Source organism: Triturus cristatus, chromosome 1_2 (genome assembly GCF_964204655.1).
Source record: "Triturus cristatus chromosome 1_2, aTriCri1.1, whole genome shotgun sequence".
NCBI lineage: Eukaryota > Metazoa > Chordata > Amphibia > Caudata > Salamandridae > Triturus > Triturus cristatus.
The window spans coordinates 1,095,969,651-1,095,985,584 of NC_140580.1; the positions used below are offsets into that span (position 1 = coordinate 1,095,969,651).

Below are 15,934 nucleotides of genomic sequence, written 5' to 3' on the forward strand. Positions count from 1 at the left end.
CAGAGGCCTTTGAAGCATCCTGCCAAGATATGCTGATTACTAGCCATCCTGCTTGCCAGAGGAGGCATTGTTTCTGCCCTCAAAAAGCCTGTGCTCTCGCCTGCAGGGGGTCTTTGGTGGCAGGCTAGTCTACACCAGTTAGCCAGCACACTAGAGATTGGTAGGTTTTCAGGGGCCACCTCTAAAATGCCCTCTGGGTGCATGTCATAATAAATCTAGTACTGACATCAGTATAGATTTATAAAGATTAGTTTTTGATACCAAACACCATAGGTTTCAGAGAAGCCATCATGTAGCTGGGGAACTCGTAATGACCAGTGCCCAGTACATGTGCTCAAGATGGCTTCCCTGTTCACTTATACTATACTATCTAGCAATTGGACTAGACAGCACAGGGGCATATCTGCTCATGCAGATATGTCCTCACATGTAATATAATGCACCCTGCCTTAGGGCTGTAAGGCCTCCTGTAGAGGTGACTTACAAATATTGCATGCAGTGTCTGGGGACATGGCACACAGTGTGAGTGACATGTGTTTTTGTTTTTCTCTGCACAATTTCATGCATCCTGCAATGGAGGCGGCATGAGTTTGGTGGTAGGTCTCTTAGGGTGGGAAAATACATGCTGCAGTCCTTAGGGACCCTCTTTAATACCCATGCCCTGGGCACCATTTACCAGGGACATAAAGGGATGCTAAAGGTCTTGCCATTTGTGAAACAATTGCACAGCTACCTTGTTTTTGGGAAAGAACATTATAACTGGGGACCTGGTTAGCAGGAACCCAGTGCACTTCAGTTAAAGTTTCATCAAATACCAGGCAAAAATTGTGGGAGGCCATGTCAAAAAGGGGCACTTTTCTACACTGCCTCTATATTCCTCATCACTGTTTGCCTCCCCAAATACCGCGGGCGGAGAGGGTGCTTCCCACCCCTCCTCCAATATCCTGCTTGGCAGGGTATGAAAACCTGTACTCAAAAGGCCGGTCTCAGCAGCTTTGCAGAGTGAAGATCTTTTCTCAAAAGAACAGTTTAGGTCCGGAAACAAACTACTCAAATCATGGAAGTCATGAGCCATGTGTCGAAAAATAGCAAATCAACCAGAAAGGTTTTTCTGGATGAAGCCAAAGACTTTGACAAAGTATGGCATCAGACCGGCCAACATTCAGATAAGTCTCACCACGTGAGAGGAGGCATTTTAAAGGGGGCGGGTCCCTGAGCCCATTAGTCACACGAGGCAATGGGGGGGTGATGCCATGGAGAAAGGAAGGGTCGAAGTGCTTAGTGCTCAAACCTCAAGTCACTGCCCCCCCCCCCCACCCCACAAAAATACAGAAACAAAAGCTTCCAAGGCTGCTGATGGTGTCCTGGGGAGGTTGCAAACCCCCATGGATATCATCTGTGTCCAGCCTCCAAACACAATCTGGAACCCCACTATGTGCATGGGTTTCCACTTCATGTTATCTCCCATGGATTGATATCAGCTCCTCAACCGAAGGCCATGTGATCAGAGGCGCTATTGTACTGTATGAGTAAATTTCTCCCTTAATTCTATATAATATAGCTATTGTCTACAAACTTCTCATGACTGTTTCCTTGCTTCCTCTAGCCGCTCATTAACCCGAGGTGGGCTTGTATATATGTTTTCCCTGAAGCTTAATGTTTTGATCTAGTCATGGTAAATTAACTGATGACTTGGTAACTTATATAAGGTTTTGTTTGTGGAATGCCTACAATGCCTAGCCTCCCACTGACGATGGCCACTGCATCATTCAAAGCGCCATGAAACCGCATGGTATAAGCGCGCTTAATAAATGCTTTTAAATTCAAAAAAATCAAATTCAAATGCAACTGTAAAGCGCTCTGATACCCTACGCAGGGTTATGTTCGCGCTATAGAAAACACTAAATAAATAAAAAATAAAAAGTATGACATAGGGTAGCACTGTGGGTGTTGCCAGGCCTGAGACCCACAGTACTGATCTATTCATTAAACTCAAGTTTCCAAGTTCCCTAGTAAACCTGCGGGCTATAACTCACTGAGCAAACAATGCACGGTATCCGTGTTAGGGTGCCTCGGGGTTTTTGAGGGAGGGCTCTCTGTATCCGGTGCCCTTCATCCGCAAGTGGGAGGGGGTTAGGCCAGCTACAAGCGCCCCTGAAGCAGTTATCCGCGCCCCATCCTTCTAAACAGCAGAGGCGTCAGGAGCCGAGCCGCCAGGAGCAAGCCAGTGAGTCTGAGGGAGAGCCGAGAGTTGTACGGGTCTGATGAGCTGGATACACAGGAGAGATGCTGCGCTCTGGTCTTTTGGGGGCCTACAAGGGGTGTACTGTTGTCTGGACTGTCAGGGTATTGGGGAGGGGAGGATACGACGTGTACTGGCAACTTGAAGGAGGCCTCGCCCCTCATCCTCCGCAGGCATGCGTTACTGTCATTAGGCCTGGGCAAAAATTTCGTTCCGTTCGCGGAAATTGCGATAATTTGACATTTTTGCGTTCCGCGGAGAGCGCGAAAATGTCAAAAATTCCGGTTTCCGCAGCTTGGCGATAATTTGTTTCTTGCTCGCGCTGTAAAATGATACATTCTCGCGCGCGCGCGATCGCCTTACCTGAATCCCTGCGTTCGCCGACAAGTTTTCTTGATCCGGTCGCGTTCTCCATGAGATGTTGTATTGTTTTTAGCCATTTGCGCTGTCTCGCGACAGTTCGCGCCCGCAGTGACGTCATGCGTCGCGCGATCACGTCTTTCTTCTCGCGATCATGCACCGCGAGAACAACTCAAAACAAGATGGCCGCGCCCGCAAGCAACCACATGGGTAAGTTGGCGACCCGCAACCATGCAGAAAATCTCGCGAACATGCCGGAAAAAAACTTCCGCATCTTCGCGATATTTCTGCTTGTTTGTGATAATTTTAAACATTCTCGCGATAATTTGCGAAGGTTAATTCCGCAAATTCCGCCCACCCCTAACTGTCATGCGACTTTATCTGGTGAAAGTAGAACGCTTGTACCAGAATTAACAATGTTGGTGAGTTTCTAAGTTGAATTTTGTACACACCCACCCCCTAGTTCGACCAGTGATGGCTCAGCTCCAGCCGGCCCTTAAAGGGCTCAGTGTATGTAAGGTAGGACATCTGCTGGTTGGGCAGTGAGCCTGGACTCCATACCTGCTGGTCTGTGAACACAGCTTTACTTGGGCTAGATCTGGCAAGTGAACATTGGTTCTGGTGATGGAGCTGCGCGGGTGGAGGGTGGCTGCAGTGGCAGTGTTAGGAGATTGTGTTGGGCTTGCATAATGGCTGATCTTTGCGTTGGGCTCATGGCAAATTAAAATTGGCAATACCTGCCTTGTGAATGTCGGTTAACAGTGGCTTCCTTTCTGCAGGAATATATATATATCCACATGCAATCTCTTTTCTTCAAAAGATCGAAGCAGACACCTTCTGCAGTGTAGCAGTGTTGTTTTTATTGATCTTCCACCATGACGCGTTTCGGCCTCCCAGAGGGGCCTTGGTCCCAGATATCCTGCCCTCGGAGTGCTTCCGGTCCGTGTTCTCTGCTTTTGGTGCAGGTGGACTTGTCGTCTTGTCGCTGGCCGCCTCACTCGTGTGTTCTTTCTCTCTTTGCAGGTCTGTCACCATGTCCGTCTCTCACAGCTCCAAACTGAACAAGTGTGTCCGGGAGCACTACATGAAACTCCCCCAGGGGGGTCAGGTACTGGTCCCCTATGTTTGGATCGATGGATCCGGGGAGAACGTCCGCTGCAAGACCAAAACTTTGGACCACGAACCCAAGTGCCTAGAAGGTAGGGATTTGTACAGCCAGCACTGTAAAGGTTATATAGCTGCTAAACGCAAGTAGACCAAAACTTTGGACCACGAACCCAAGTGCCTAGAAGGTAGGGATTTGTACAGCCAGCACTGTAAAGGTTATATAGCTGCTAAACGCAAGTCATTTCCGTGTCCGCATCTCCCACTCCGCAACAGTAGCCAAGGGGGTTGGGGGGCTTGCAGGAGGGGGGGGGGGCATTTGAGGGCCGGGCCAGCCCATATTTATCTTTATTTATCTTTACCCTCCCCAAAATGACCGAGACAGCCGGCACAGTATTTAAAGGGCGTGAGTTCTGAAAATAAATGAATGAGCAATAAAAAGGACTTTAAAATCTGATGTTATCTTCTTAGATTTGCTGCGTGTTCTAAGACAGGTAAAATGTTGGCTATGTCTTCTGACAAATTGCGTGGAGATCTTGTTTACTTTTCTTTCTTTGAAAAAGTGAGAGGATTTTTTAAAGTGAACTATGTGGCAATCTCGCTGTGGTACAGACAGGGCCACTGGAATTATGATGCAACAGGGGAGGCCTACATTTTGCAGCAATGTTAACTAAATTATGTGGCAAGAAAACACAAATAATGCAGCTTAATGTGGCGCATTATGTGATAGTATCACTTCATTATTTTATCATTTTTACATGTTAGCGCTGTCACGGCATGGCAAAGGTCTCACTTTATTAGTACCAGTTCCAAATACAGCTATAAATAACTGAAAGGTGACCGGTCAACCTTTCCGAAGAACCTTCCACTATCTGGCAGCACATGTTGCAGCATCTTAAGTAACTTTTGATCTGGGTGAGATAGAAACAAAATGTGTTTTTGTTAAAATCTGTCAATTCTGCAGCAGATGATGGATTATGTGGCAAATGTGGCAAAGTCATAGTTTATTTCTTATTAAATATTTTTATTCAAAGGCTGCTCAGTATACAGTAATGCATGTCAAATATGAAATACAAAGCCCATGTCCATTGTGAGTTATACAGACTACATCCATCAACGGTGGTGATTGCTATGCAAAATATAGTAACCATACATTGCTGAAGGCGCTCAATCATACCCTGAGCAGGTTCAGTAAGAGATGTTTCCATTCCTCCTTAAACCCCAGCCCGCACCCTCATCAGGTCCCCATATATTATGTCCAGTTGTCGCATACTTTCTCATCATACTTGCGCGGACAACCCCGGCTTTGGTAGAACTCGTGTTACGCCAGTTGACACCACTCTAAATCTTTGTTCCAGTCCTGGATATCTGGGTGGTCTATTTGCTCCCTATGCTTTAGCAATGTTTCACTTAGCAATGTTTCACTTAGCCACCCCCGCTGCCAGTGTCAACTACATTCTGAGGTATCTGGGCCACCTCTTTTCCCTGGAAATACCCAAGATCAGCCATCTAGCCTCTAGTGATACCTCCAGGCCCGTAACCGCAGTCATGACTGCCGTGACCTCCCTCCTGTAGCCCTGGATCTCAGGGCATTCCTAAAGTGTGTGGAAAAGTTGCCCACTGCTCTGCAACCCCAAACACACTTTGCCGAATCGCTTCATCCCATGCAGTGTATTCTAGGCTGAGAATAGTAAGATCTGTGTAATATATGCAGTTGTGTAAGATGGAAGTGAGCCCTTATGGCTATTTCCCTAGGCCTTGGATGGCCTCTTCCCATTTGTCGTCCTCTATAAGCCCTAAATCGCCCTTCCAGGCTTCCTACAGTGAGCAAAGGAGATCTGGTGAGTTATTAATTAACTTCCGGTAGACCATGTAGATCGCTTTGGCCGGCATTGGGTCCAGCAACAGTCGGTCTTCCATGAACGAGCATTCCGGAAATTGTGTCCCCTCGGGTAGGTGGCACATCAAAGCATGCCACAATTGTAGGTACTGGAATCTCTCCCGCCCTGCCATATTATATTCCGCCTACAGGCCCTTGAAGGGCAGAAGCCGTTCCCTCCTCCAGATGTCCCTTAGTTTATCTATCCCTGTCAGACTCCACCTGATAAGACTTCTCAATTTCTTTACTTCACCGAGGTGATCACCGTCCCATAGTGGGGTCATTTCCATTCACAAAAAGATGATGGACGGAGTGCTGAAACGTATCAGACACTCACCCCCAATCACAGATTTGGATTGAATCCATCATCATTCTTTAGCTCCCTTCACCACCCCAGTTCAGACCCAGCCACATGCAAATCAGTCTTGACCCTGTTCCTCATGGGAACAGTCCAGCCCGAACTGCCAAGCCAGGTCTTCACTGGACCAGAAAAAAGCATCCTGGGACCAGTTTCAGGGCCCTCCTCCAGACATCCTCTAGTTTATCCCTGTCAGACTCCACCTGATAAGACTTATCAATTTCTTTACTTCACTAAGGTGATCACGGTCCCATAGTGGGGTCATGGCGATTCTTTTGCCTTCCCATCCAAAGTACCTGTTGACATCATGCCATGCTGCTACTACTGCCCGAGTATGGCTCGGAAATGTACCCATCTTTTTCTCAGTATACAGAATGGCAGGGTATCCCCGATTACCCATGGTATCACGGTCGATCTTATTGGCTGGTTCCTCTCTCTCCCAGAATAGCCACTCGTTGATCACGATCAACTGTGTGGCCCAGTAGTATGCACAAAGGTCTGGAATCATCAAGCCTCCCTCGAACACTCCCCTCTGCAGCTTCCTGTGGGATATATGTGAGCTGCCTCCACTACAGAGGAGTATGCGAAGCTCTCTGTTAACCCTAGTGAAGACATTTTCTGGCACTTTATACAGGGTATTTTGGAGGACATATAGCTTACGGGACAGGGCCATCATTTTAAAAAGGACAGCCCTGCCCAACAAAGAGTTCGGCAGTGCCCTCCAGTGGGCTAAGTCTGCTTGGAGATGCTCCAACTGAATGAATAGGTTCTGTTGATGGAAGACCTCCATGGTCGTGGTGATAAAAATTCTGAGGTAGCGGAATCCCTGCGTCACCACTGGTGTGGGGCAACCTGGTGGAATTGTAGGGGGTCCCTCCCATTAGCAGGAAGATCAGAGATTTATCCCAGTTGATTTGATAACCCAAGTAACTCCCGAAGAGGTCAAGGATGTGTAGAAGTCTATGCACAGAGGATCATGGCCGCTAAGCATAGAGCAAGATGTTGTCGGCATAGATAGAGATTCTTTCTTCCCATGCCCTCCCGTTGCTGATCCCCCAAATGAGAGGATCTCAACGGATCTAGGCCGTCAGAGGCTCCAGATCCAGGGCAAGGTCATCGGCGACAGGGGGCACCTCTATCGCGTTCCCTTACGCAGGGCAATGGTGCGGGACAGCACACCATTCACTGGTACTCTTGCCACTGAGTCCTGATATAGGATTCAAATCCACCGGCAGAACCTAGGACAAAAGCCCATGCAGGGGAGTACTGCGAAAAGTGTCAGGACCCAATGAGCTGGCGCCTGCATGGGACTACACTTCCCAAAACGCCTGGTCCGGCGGGGAGAGGCAGAGCTACGTCCATAAAAGAGGACGACACACGCCAGAGAGGCGTGCGTTATTTTGTGCATTGCGAACCCGTTTTCCTTCCATTGGATCAAGCCTCAGGGACTAACCCTTGTGGTTAGCTTCCCTTTCTGCCCAGTCCGTTTCCCGTGGACTAGTCCCCGTTCGGCAGCCGTTGCTGCAACTGTTGGGAGCGCCTGGTGTACGGCAGCCGTTGCTGCAACTGGTGGGAACGCCTGGTGCTCAGCAGCCGTGGCAGCGCCTGCGGAGTCAACCGCTTTTGGCCGATACCGAGGAATACGAAGGTAAGCCTGGAGCGGCGGCTTTGTCCGGAGTCCGCTTCCGTTGCACGCGTGAACCGTTACCGGTCCGCCAGAACAGCTGAGCCCAAAGAGGTCGGAGAACCCACACCCATAACGCTGGAAGTAAGCGCATTAGAGATTTTGTTAGGAAACGAAGGAGCGGCGAACATTGCTTCATTCCAGAGTGACATCTTAGCGAGTCTGGGTAGCTGCCGCGCCTTTTCTGGATCACAGGATCACCGAGTCCCTGACTAATTAAAGATAACACACTCACTCCCCTCCAGCAAGTCTTGTTACGGTGCATTTCCCCATTTTCATTGAAACATAAGTAAATCAAAACCTGGAGGTTTCCTACGAGACTATATCAGCCAACGGGGTTGCTGACAATAAGCAAGTCCGGAAGGGGTGACTATTAACCTGTTTGTCCAACACCTGTCTTTTAGCACGCTGCATATAGCTTTCTAGTGAACATCTCTGTTGGGGGTATGAGGTAATACCTCACAGAGAAACAAAGGAGGTTGCAGTTGTTGGTTGTTGGTGTAGCCAGATAGACGTAGGCAAGCGAGAATTATTGAGAGTAGAATTGAATGCACCTGTATTGTCTCCATTTTGCTGTGTTTTGTTTTACAGGTTCTACTCCCTGCTGTTCCTTTCCCTTTCCTTTCCCTTACTTGATCGCCCTTATACTCTGTACTATCATAGTGGGAGTTGGGGATGTCAAGGAGTGGAACCCCTATAGCGACGCACAAATCCTGAGGAGCCTCAGTCCCCAAGCGGGAACGCGACAGAATAACGCACCCACGAATTGTGCTCCTCCCGGTTCGTGCGCCGCAGTACAGGGAGAACATGGAAGAGGTGTTAGGGGCCTTGGCTTTGGTCCAACAGGAGTTGACTGCCTCGAGGGCTGAGACCGCGGCTCTGCGGGAAAGGGTAGAGAAACTCACCAGAAACCCGTTCGAGGTGGCTTCAGGGAGCCCGCAAATACATGTCTCTGTCCCTCCTCCCATTCCATTAGCCAGCCCCGAAAGGTATGCGGAGGACCCCCGCAAAATACAGGTGTTTCTGACCCAGATTATGATGCATTTTTCATGTAAACCGTCCTCCTTCCCCACTCACCATTCTAGGGTGGCTTTCGCCATTTCATATCTAATCGGGGATGCCGCCAACTGGGCTGTACCCCTGGTCAGAAACGATGACCCGATTTTGTCGAACTGGGAAGGGTTCAGAGCAGCACTTGAAGGAGTGTTCGACAGACGAACTACCACATTTAGCGCCGACAAAGAACTTCTAGAGCTGAAACAGGGAGGGAGCGATTTGGTTACCTACTTAACCTCGTTTAACAGATTGGTGGCGGAGGCCGCTTGGCCAGAGGAAAAAAGGATGTCCCTTTTCTACCAAGGCCTCTGCGAGGAACTGAAAGATGTTATAGCCAGGATAGACCCCCAACCCCGAACCTGTACCGATCTCTTAGGGCTGGCATTGCGATTGGATGGTCGTATCTCTGATAGAGGGGGTGACCGGAAAAAGGGGTTTGTTCCAGAGAGGAACCTGAGGAGGGAGGCCTAAGGGGGGAAAAGCCTCAACCGAACCTATGGAAGTGGGAGCCATGCGGGCACCTCTCTCACGGAGCGAGAGGGAAAGCAGAGGTGCACAGGGTTTGTGCATGTACTGCGGCAAGAAGGGACACTACGTTAGGGAATGCCCCGCCAGGCCAAAGACCCCGGGGGGGAATTATAGAGGCAAGAAGTCGGTAGCCGCAGTAGCGAACACCGAGCTTGGCAGCATTTCTGCGGTTCCAGTAAGGCAGGGGATAGATAAGGAATGGAAGATCCCTTCCTTGGCAACCTCTCAGGGAAGGTCGACGGAGAACCATTTGGTGCTTTTGATGGAACTAGAGTACCAACAACACTTCTTTCAGGTGAAGGCCATGTTAGACTCAGGGGCTACGGGGAACTTTATAGATAATGGGTTGGAACATCTCTTATGCTTACGAAGAAGGCCCCTGGAGACCCCGGAAGAAGTGTTGGCAGTAGACGGCACGCCCCTCAAGTCGGGTCTCGTCAAGGAAACTACCGAAACGGTAGGGCTGTCAGTGCGTACCGGTGAAGGGGGGCCACACAGAGAAGACCTGGCCCTGAATATCATTGATTGAGATCATACTGGGGATGCCCTGGTTTTGTCATCATAACCCCACGATAAACTGGAAGGACAGAACAGTGCGTTTCTTGTCAGACACGTGTAAGGACCATTTTTTGATTGAGCCGGTTTCTTGCGCGACAGCTTTGGCTTATCCTTATGTCGTGGCCACGGCCGCCGAGAAAGAGACGGTTCTGCCTGGTGAATATGCTGCCTACACGGATGTGTTCAGCAGGGCACAAGCGGAGCTCCTCCCGCCTCATAGGCGGTATGACTGCCAGATAGATTTGATAGAAGGGGCCACCATACCGGCTTGCCGAGTCTATGCCTTGTCCGAGCCAGAAACCCTACACCTAAGAGACTATCTAGATCATTACACTAGAATAGGGTTCATCAGGCCTTCGCGCTCACCGGCGGTGTCCCCTCTGTTTTTCATTTCGAAGGCAAATGGAGAATTGAGAGCATGCTGCGACTATCGCGTTCTAAACAAGAACACCGTTCGTAACAGATACCCCCTGCCACTTATACCTGTTTTGCTGGACCAGGTTCGGGAGGCCAGAATATATACCAGGCTGGATCTGAGAGGAGCGTACCATTTGGTACGCATGCGAGAGGGGGATGAATGGAAAACGGCATTTAAAACACACTAGGGTCTGTTCGAGTATACTGTAATGCCTTTTGGGTTGTGTAATGCCCCCGCAGCGTTCCAGTATTTCTTGAACGACGTACTGAAAGACCTCATAGACCAAACGGTGGTCGTCTATATAGACGACATACTCATTTACTCCAAGACAGAGGACGAACACCAGGGTCACGTCATTCAAGTGTTAGAAGCCCTGAGAAAACACCAACTGTATTGTAAATTAAATAAATGCGAGTTTGGGGTGTATGAGGTAGAGTTTTTGGGGCTGATGCTCCGTCCGGATGGCTTGGGAATGGCAGAAAGAAAGGTACAGGCAGTGAGGGACTGGCCGGGGCCAAACAACATCAAAGGGGTGCAGAGATTCCTGGGGTTTGCCAGCTTTTATCGCCGGTTCATTCAGGATTTCTCACACAAAGCACTGCCGATTACCAGGCTTCTCAGAAAGGGAACGGCCTTTGAGTGGACTCCGGAAGCGGCTGCCGCCTTCGAACTGTTAAAAAAGGCCTTTACATCGGCGCCGATTCTCAGGCACCCCCGGTTCGACGCTCCTTTCATCGTGGAGGCTGATGCTTCCGACGAAGCGATAGGGGCCATCCTCTCCCAAAGAAATAAACACAACGGACAGTTACACCCAGTAACATATCTGTCCAAGAAACTGAACCCGGCAGAAAAGAATTACAATGTCGCGGAGAAGGAGCTGTTATCCATAAAAAAGGCCTTCGGGGAGTGGCGTCCGTATTTATGGGGGGCCCGGGTTCCCATCACGGTGTACTCCGACCACAGAAATCTACAGTACCTTAAAACTGCTCGGTATCTGTCTCAACGGCAGATGCGGTGGATGCTCTTTTTTGAAGAGTATGACTTTATCATCACCTTCCGGCCCGGAGCGGAAAACCGCAAGGCTGACTCCTTGTCTCGCTTGGACACCGACAGAGACCGGATCATGGTTCCTCCGGCGGCTATCATTGATCCCTCCAAGGTGGTGTGTGTAGTCAAGGCTGACCAATACTTGGACGAGGTGCGAGGCCATAGACCTTCACACAAATGGGAGGAATGGGCCAAGGAGACACCAAACCGAAACCCTGAAGCAGGGGCTGCCGTTCCAGGATCAAAAGCTATATCTACCAACGGTGCCGTTGCGGAAGGAAGCCTTTGTCTGGTGCCATGAATCACCATTGGCCGGCCATCCTTGTTCCATAAGACGGTCCAGTTGCTGAGAAGGCACTTCTGGTGGGACTCATTGGCCCGAGATGTCAAGGGATGGGTTTCTAGGTGCGAGAGCTGTGCGCGAGGAAAAAGTGAGACGACGAAGAAAAAGGGAAAACTTATCCCCATGCCGACACCTCGCCTGCCATGGCAACACATAAGCTTGGATTTCGACACTGGTCTGCCCACGGACCAGGGTTACACTGCGCTTCTGGTGATAGTAGACAGCCTGACCAAGATGGGCCACTTTATTCCTTGCAAGACCTTGCCCACGGCCGGACAGACCGCACAACTGGTGCTTCAAAACGTGGTTAAGTTACACGGACTCCTGAATGTCATGGTCTCGGACAGAGGCCCCCAGTTCATCGCAAGCTCCTGGAGGAGGTGGTGCCAGGCTCTGCACATCGAGTCAGCTAAGTCTACCAGTTTCCACCCACAGACGGATGGGCAGACTGAGAGGCTTAACCAGACTCTGAAGAAGTATCTGAGGTGCTACGCGAACGAAGCGCAAGAATCATGGGTTTCTCTGCTCTGGATGGCGGAATTGGCCTACAACAACGCCTCACACAGCTCTACGGGTGTTTCTCCGTTCACTGCGAACTACGGCTTTAGTGCCCGCATCCTGCCCATCACCTTACCAGCTGCCACAGTGGACCAGCCCTCTGTATACGCGCATCTCGAGGCTCTACATGCGGTACACAAGATGGTGAGGAGACAGCTGCGGCGGGCCAAGCTGACGTATAAAGGTTGGGAGGACCGCCACCGCATAGATGGCCCTCAGTACAAGATAGGGGACATGGTGTGGTTGTCCACAAAAAACATCCAGTTCAAACTGCGCAGCGTGTTCCACCCCAGATTCATCGGCCCGTACCAAGTGGTGAAAAAGATCAACCCCGTGGCGTATCGTTTGCGCTTACCAGGTTACCTACGAATACATCCCGTGTTTCACTGCAGTCTCTTGAAACCAGCGGTAGGGGCTCGAAGGAAAACTCCTCCTCTGATCTCCGTTAACGGGGGAGTGGAATACGAGGTGAAGAAGATATTGGACGCCAGGTACAGGCGAGGGACACTGTGGTTTCTGGTGTCCTGGAAGGGCTACACCGCGGAGGACGATTCGTGGGAACCCAGCTCCAATGTGCATGCCCCGGGGGCGGTCCGGGCCTTCTATCGCCTACACCCCTCTAAGCCAGGTTCTAGGAGGCGCCGGGGAGGGGGACCTACTGTCAGAACCCAACGAGCTGGCGCCTGCATGGGACTACACTTCCCAGAACGCCTGGTCCGGCGGGGAGAGGCGGAACTACGTCCATAAAATAGGACGATACACGCCAGAGAGGCATGCGTTATTTTGTGCATTGCGAACCCGTTTTCCTTCCATTGGATCAAGCCTCAGGAAGTAACCCTCGTGGTTAGCTTCCCTTTACGCCCAGTCCGTTTCCCGTGGACTAGTCCCGCGTTCGGCAGCCGTTGCTGCAACTGTTGGGAGCGCCTGGTGTTCGGCAGCCGTTGCTGCAACTGGTGGGAACGCCTGGTGCTCAGCAGCCGTGGCAGCGCCTGCGGAGTCAACCGCTTTTGGCCGATACCGAGGAATACGAAGGTAAGCCTGGAGCGGCGGCTTTGTCCGGAGTCCGCTTCCGTTGCACGCGTGAACCGTTACCGGTCCACCAGAACAGCTGAGCCCAAAGAGGTCGGAGAACCCACACCCATAGCGCTAGAGGTAAGCGCATTAGTGATTTTGTTAGGAAATGAAGGAGCGGCGAACATTGCTTTATTCCAGAGTGACATCTCAGCGAGTCTGGGTAGCTGCCGCGCCTTTTATGGATCACAGGATCACCGAGTCCCTGACTAATTAAAGATAATACGCTTGCTCCCCTCTAGCAAGTCTTGTTACGGTGCATTTCCCCATTTTCATTGAAACATATGTAAATCATAACCTGGAGGTTTCCTACGAGACTATATCAGCCAACGGTGTTGCTGACAATAAGCAAGTCCGGAAGGGGTGACTATTAACCTGTTTGTCCAACACCTGTCTTTTAGCACACTGCATATAGCTTTCTAGTGAACATATGTGTTGGGGGTATGAGGTAATACCTCACAGAGAAACAAAGGAGGTTGCAGTTGTTGATTGTTGGTGTGGCCAGATAGACGTAGGCTAGCGAGAATTATTGAGAGTAGAATTGAATGCACCTGTATTGTCTCCGTTTTGCTGTGTTTTGTTTTACAGGTTCTACTCCCTGCTGTTCCTTTCCCTTTCCTTTCCCTTACTTGATCGCCCTTATACTCTTTACTATCATAGTGGGAGTTGGGGATGTCAAGGAGTGGAACCCCTATAGCGACGCACGAATCCTGAGGAGCCTCAGTCCCCAAGCGGGAACGCGACAAAAAGATAGGGCACCTCTATACTATCTAAGGCCGTTCTCGCATCTAGAGATAGCACCACGGCCTCCTCTGATTTCTGGGCTGCCGTCATGTGCATCACTCTGAAATAGGCTCCTCAGGATTAGACGGGCGCTCCAACGCGGCATAAAGCCAGAGTGGTCAGGATGAATGATTGAGGCGATGATCCTCATCAGTCTATTTGGCAACACTTTGGCCAACACCTTGGCCTCCATGTTCAGTAATGATATAGGCCGGTACGAACCGCAAACCGCGGGTGGTTTGCACTTCTTGAGAAGAACCACAATTGTAATTGTTCTCTGATCTTCTGGAAGGGCCCCGTCTTTCTGTGCCACCTGGAACATATTAAGAAGATGACATGAGATTTTGTGGGCCACACATTTGAATAGTTCAATCAGTACGCCGTTAGTCCCTGCCGCCTTGTCTGACTGTAACCCTCAGATAGTCCTCTAACTCTTCTACCATCAGGTCTTGTTCCAGTACCTCCCTGTCCTCTTCTGAGAGCACGTCCAGCGTCAAATCTTTCAGGAAGTCTGTACAGTCATCCCCCACCTTGCAGGCCCCTGAAGAGTATACGCTCTCATAATACTTTGCAAACGTTTCCGCAATATCACACACTCTGACATGCACTCCCCCGATCATGTTTCTCAGTGACCAAGTATCTGTCTCTATTGTCCAGCCTTGCGATCAACTTACTGGCCTTGTCTTCCACATCATAAATCCATCTCTGCGCTGCCAGGGCTTGCGCCCATGCAGCATTTTCTGCAAGATCTATCAGTTCTCACTGCACCAACTGGAGACGGTGAACCATTTCTGTTTCTGGGCCTTTCCTGCCCCCCCCCTGCTATCTCTTCCTCCAGGTATTTGATTTCCCTTTCCAGTTCTAAACTTCACGCTATCCACTCTTTCTTTTTGATCCCGATGAGAGCCAGAATATTTCCCTACAGCACTGTTTTGTACTCTTTCCATAGGGTGCAGGCCGAGGTGACCGATCCATCATTGACCTGAAAGTACTGTTCCGTGCCCTCCACCATCCAGTCCCGAATTTTCTTGTCCTTCAAGTGCCATGCTGCTATCCTGGGAGGTAGGACTGTTTATCTGACCGTCTCGAGAGCCAGGTCACCACTGGGGAACGATCTGATATGCCACGTTCTAGGTGTTGCGTATTGCCCACACTGTCACAGTGGGTGAATATGTAGTCAAGTAGGGAGAGACATCCATGCCTGGCCGATAACTGTTTGACTTGTGTTCCAGTCTGGTGATGTGCCCGCCATAAGTCCACCATGCCTATAGCATCTGTGAATGAGTGGAGTTGGCTCCCACACTGATGTTTGTCTCTCCGTGGCCACCTATCCCACCCCAAAGACATGATATCATTCATATCACCACCCAGGATCAGTGTGCCCACAGGCATGTTTAAGAGATGGGCGCCCAGTCCCCCAAAAGTGTCTCCTTGTAGGCTGGGTGGTGCGTAAACGGGAACCAAAATGTAATTGTATGGCCCTCCCATATGCCCGTCTGCTGCTGCACGAATCTCCCCAACGAGTCATGACACTTTTTGCCTGCCGTGTATGGTGTTGTAGACTTTTGTAGGATACGCATGCCCCAGGAGCCAGAAGTGTGGCCTGCATGTGCCACCAAAATGTAACCCCACAAGTCCAAAGCCTTACAGTATTGGCCTCTTAAGTGAGTTTCTTGTAGGAGGACCAAAGTGCACTTAACCCTGGAGCCCAGGTCATTCACATTCCAGGACAGAATTTTCAAATCAGAGTGTGATCGTGTTCCCATTAAAATTCAGCTGTGCTGCTCCATCCTATGCCTACCCCCACCCTTACAGTCTGGCTGTTTCCCCCCCTTGATCCGCCGAGGAACCCTAGATAATATTGCTGACCTTACAACCATGAAAATATCAAACTCAAACAGAAAGAACCCAGTAACACCCCCCTCCCTGCTACCCTGAACTGTGG

General features: G+C 50.2%; 1 protein-coding gene across 1 annotated transcript in view; it reads left to right on the forward strand.

Annotated features, from left to right (window-relative positions):
* The first annotated feature begins 3,631 nt into the window (after positions 1 to 3,631).
* Positions 3,632 to 15,934, forward strand: part of LOC146868741 (glutamine synthetase-like) — a 45,135-nt gene continuing 32,832 nt past the window's right edge. Inside the window, exon 1 of the mRNA XM_085616127.1 lies at positions 3,632 to 3,801. Within this exon, the coding sequence (XP_085472253.1) occupies positions 3,636 to 3,801 (166 nt within the window). The 5' untranslated portion in view covers positions 3,632 to 3,635. The remainder of the gene's footprint in view (positions 3,802 to 15,934) is intronic.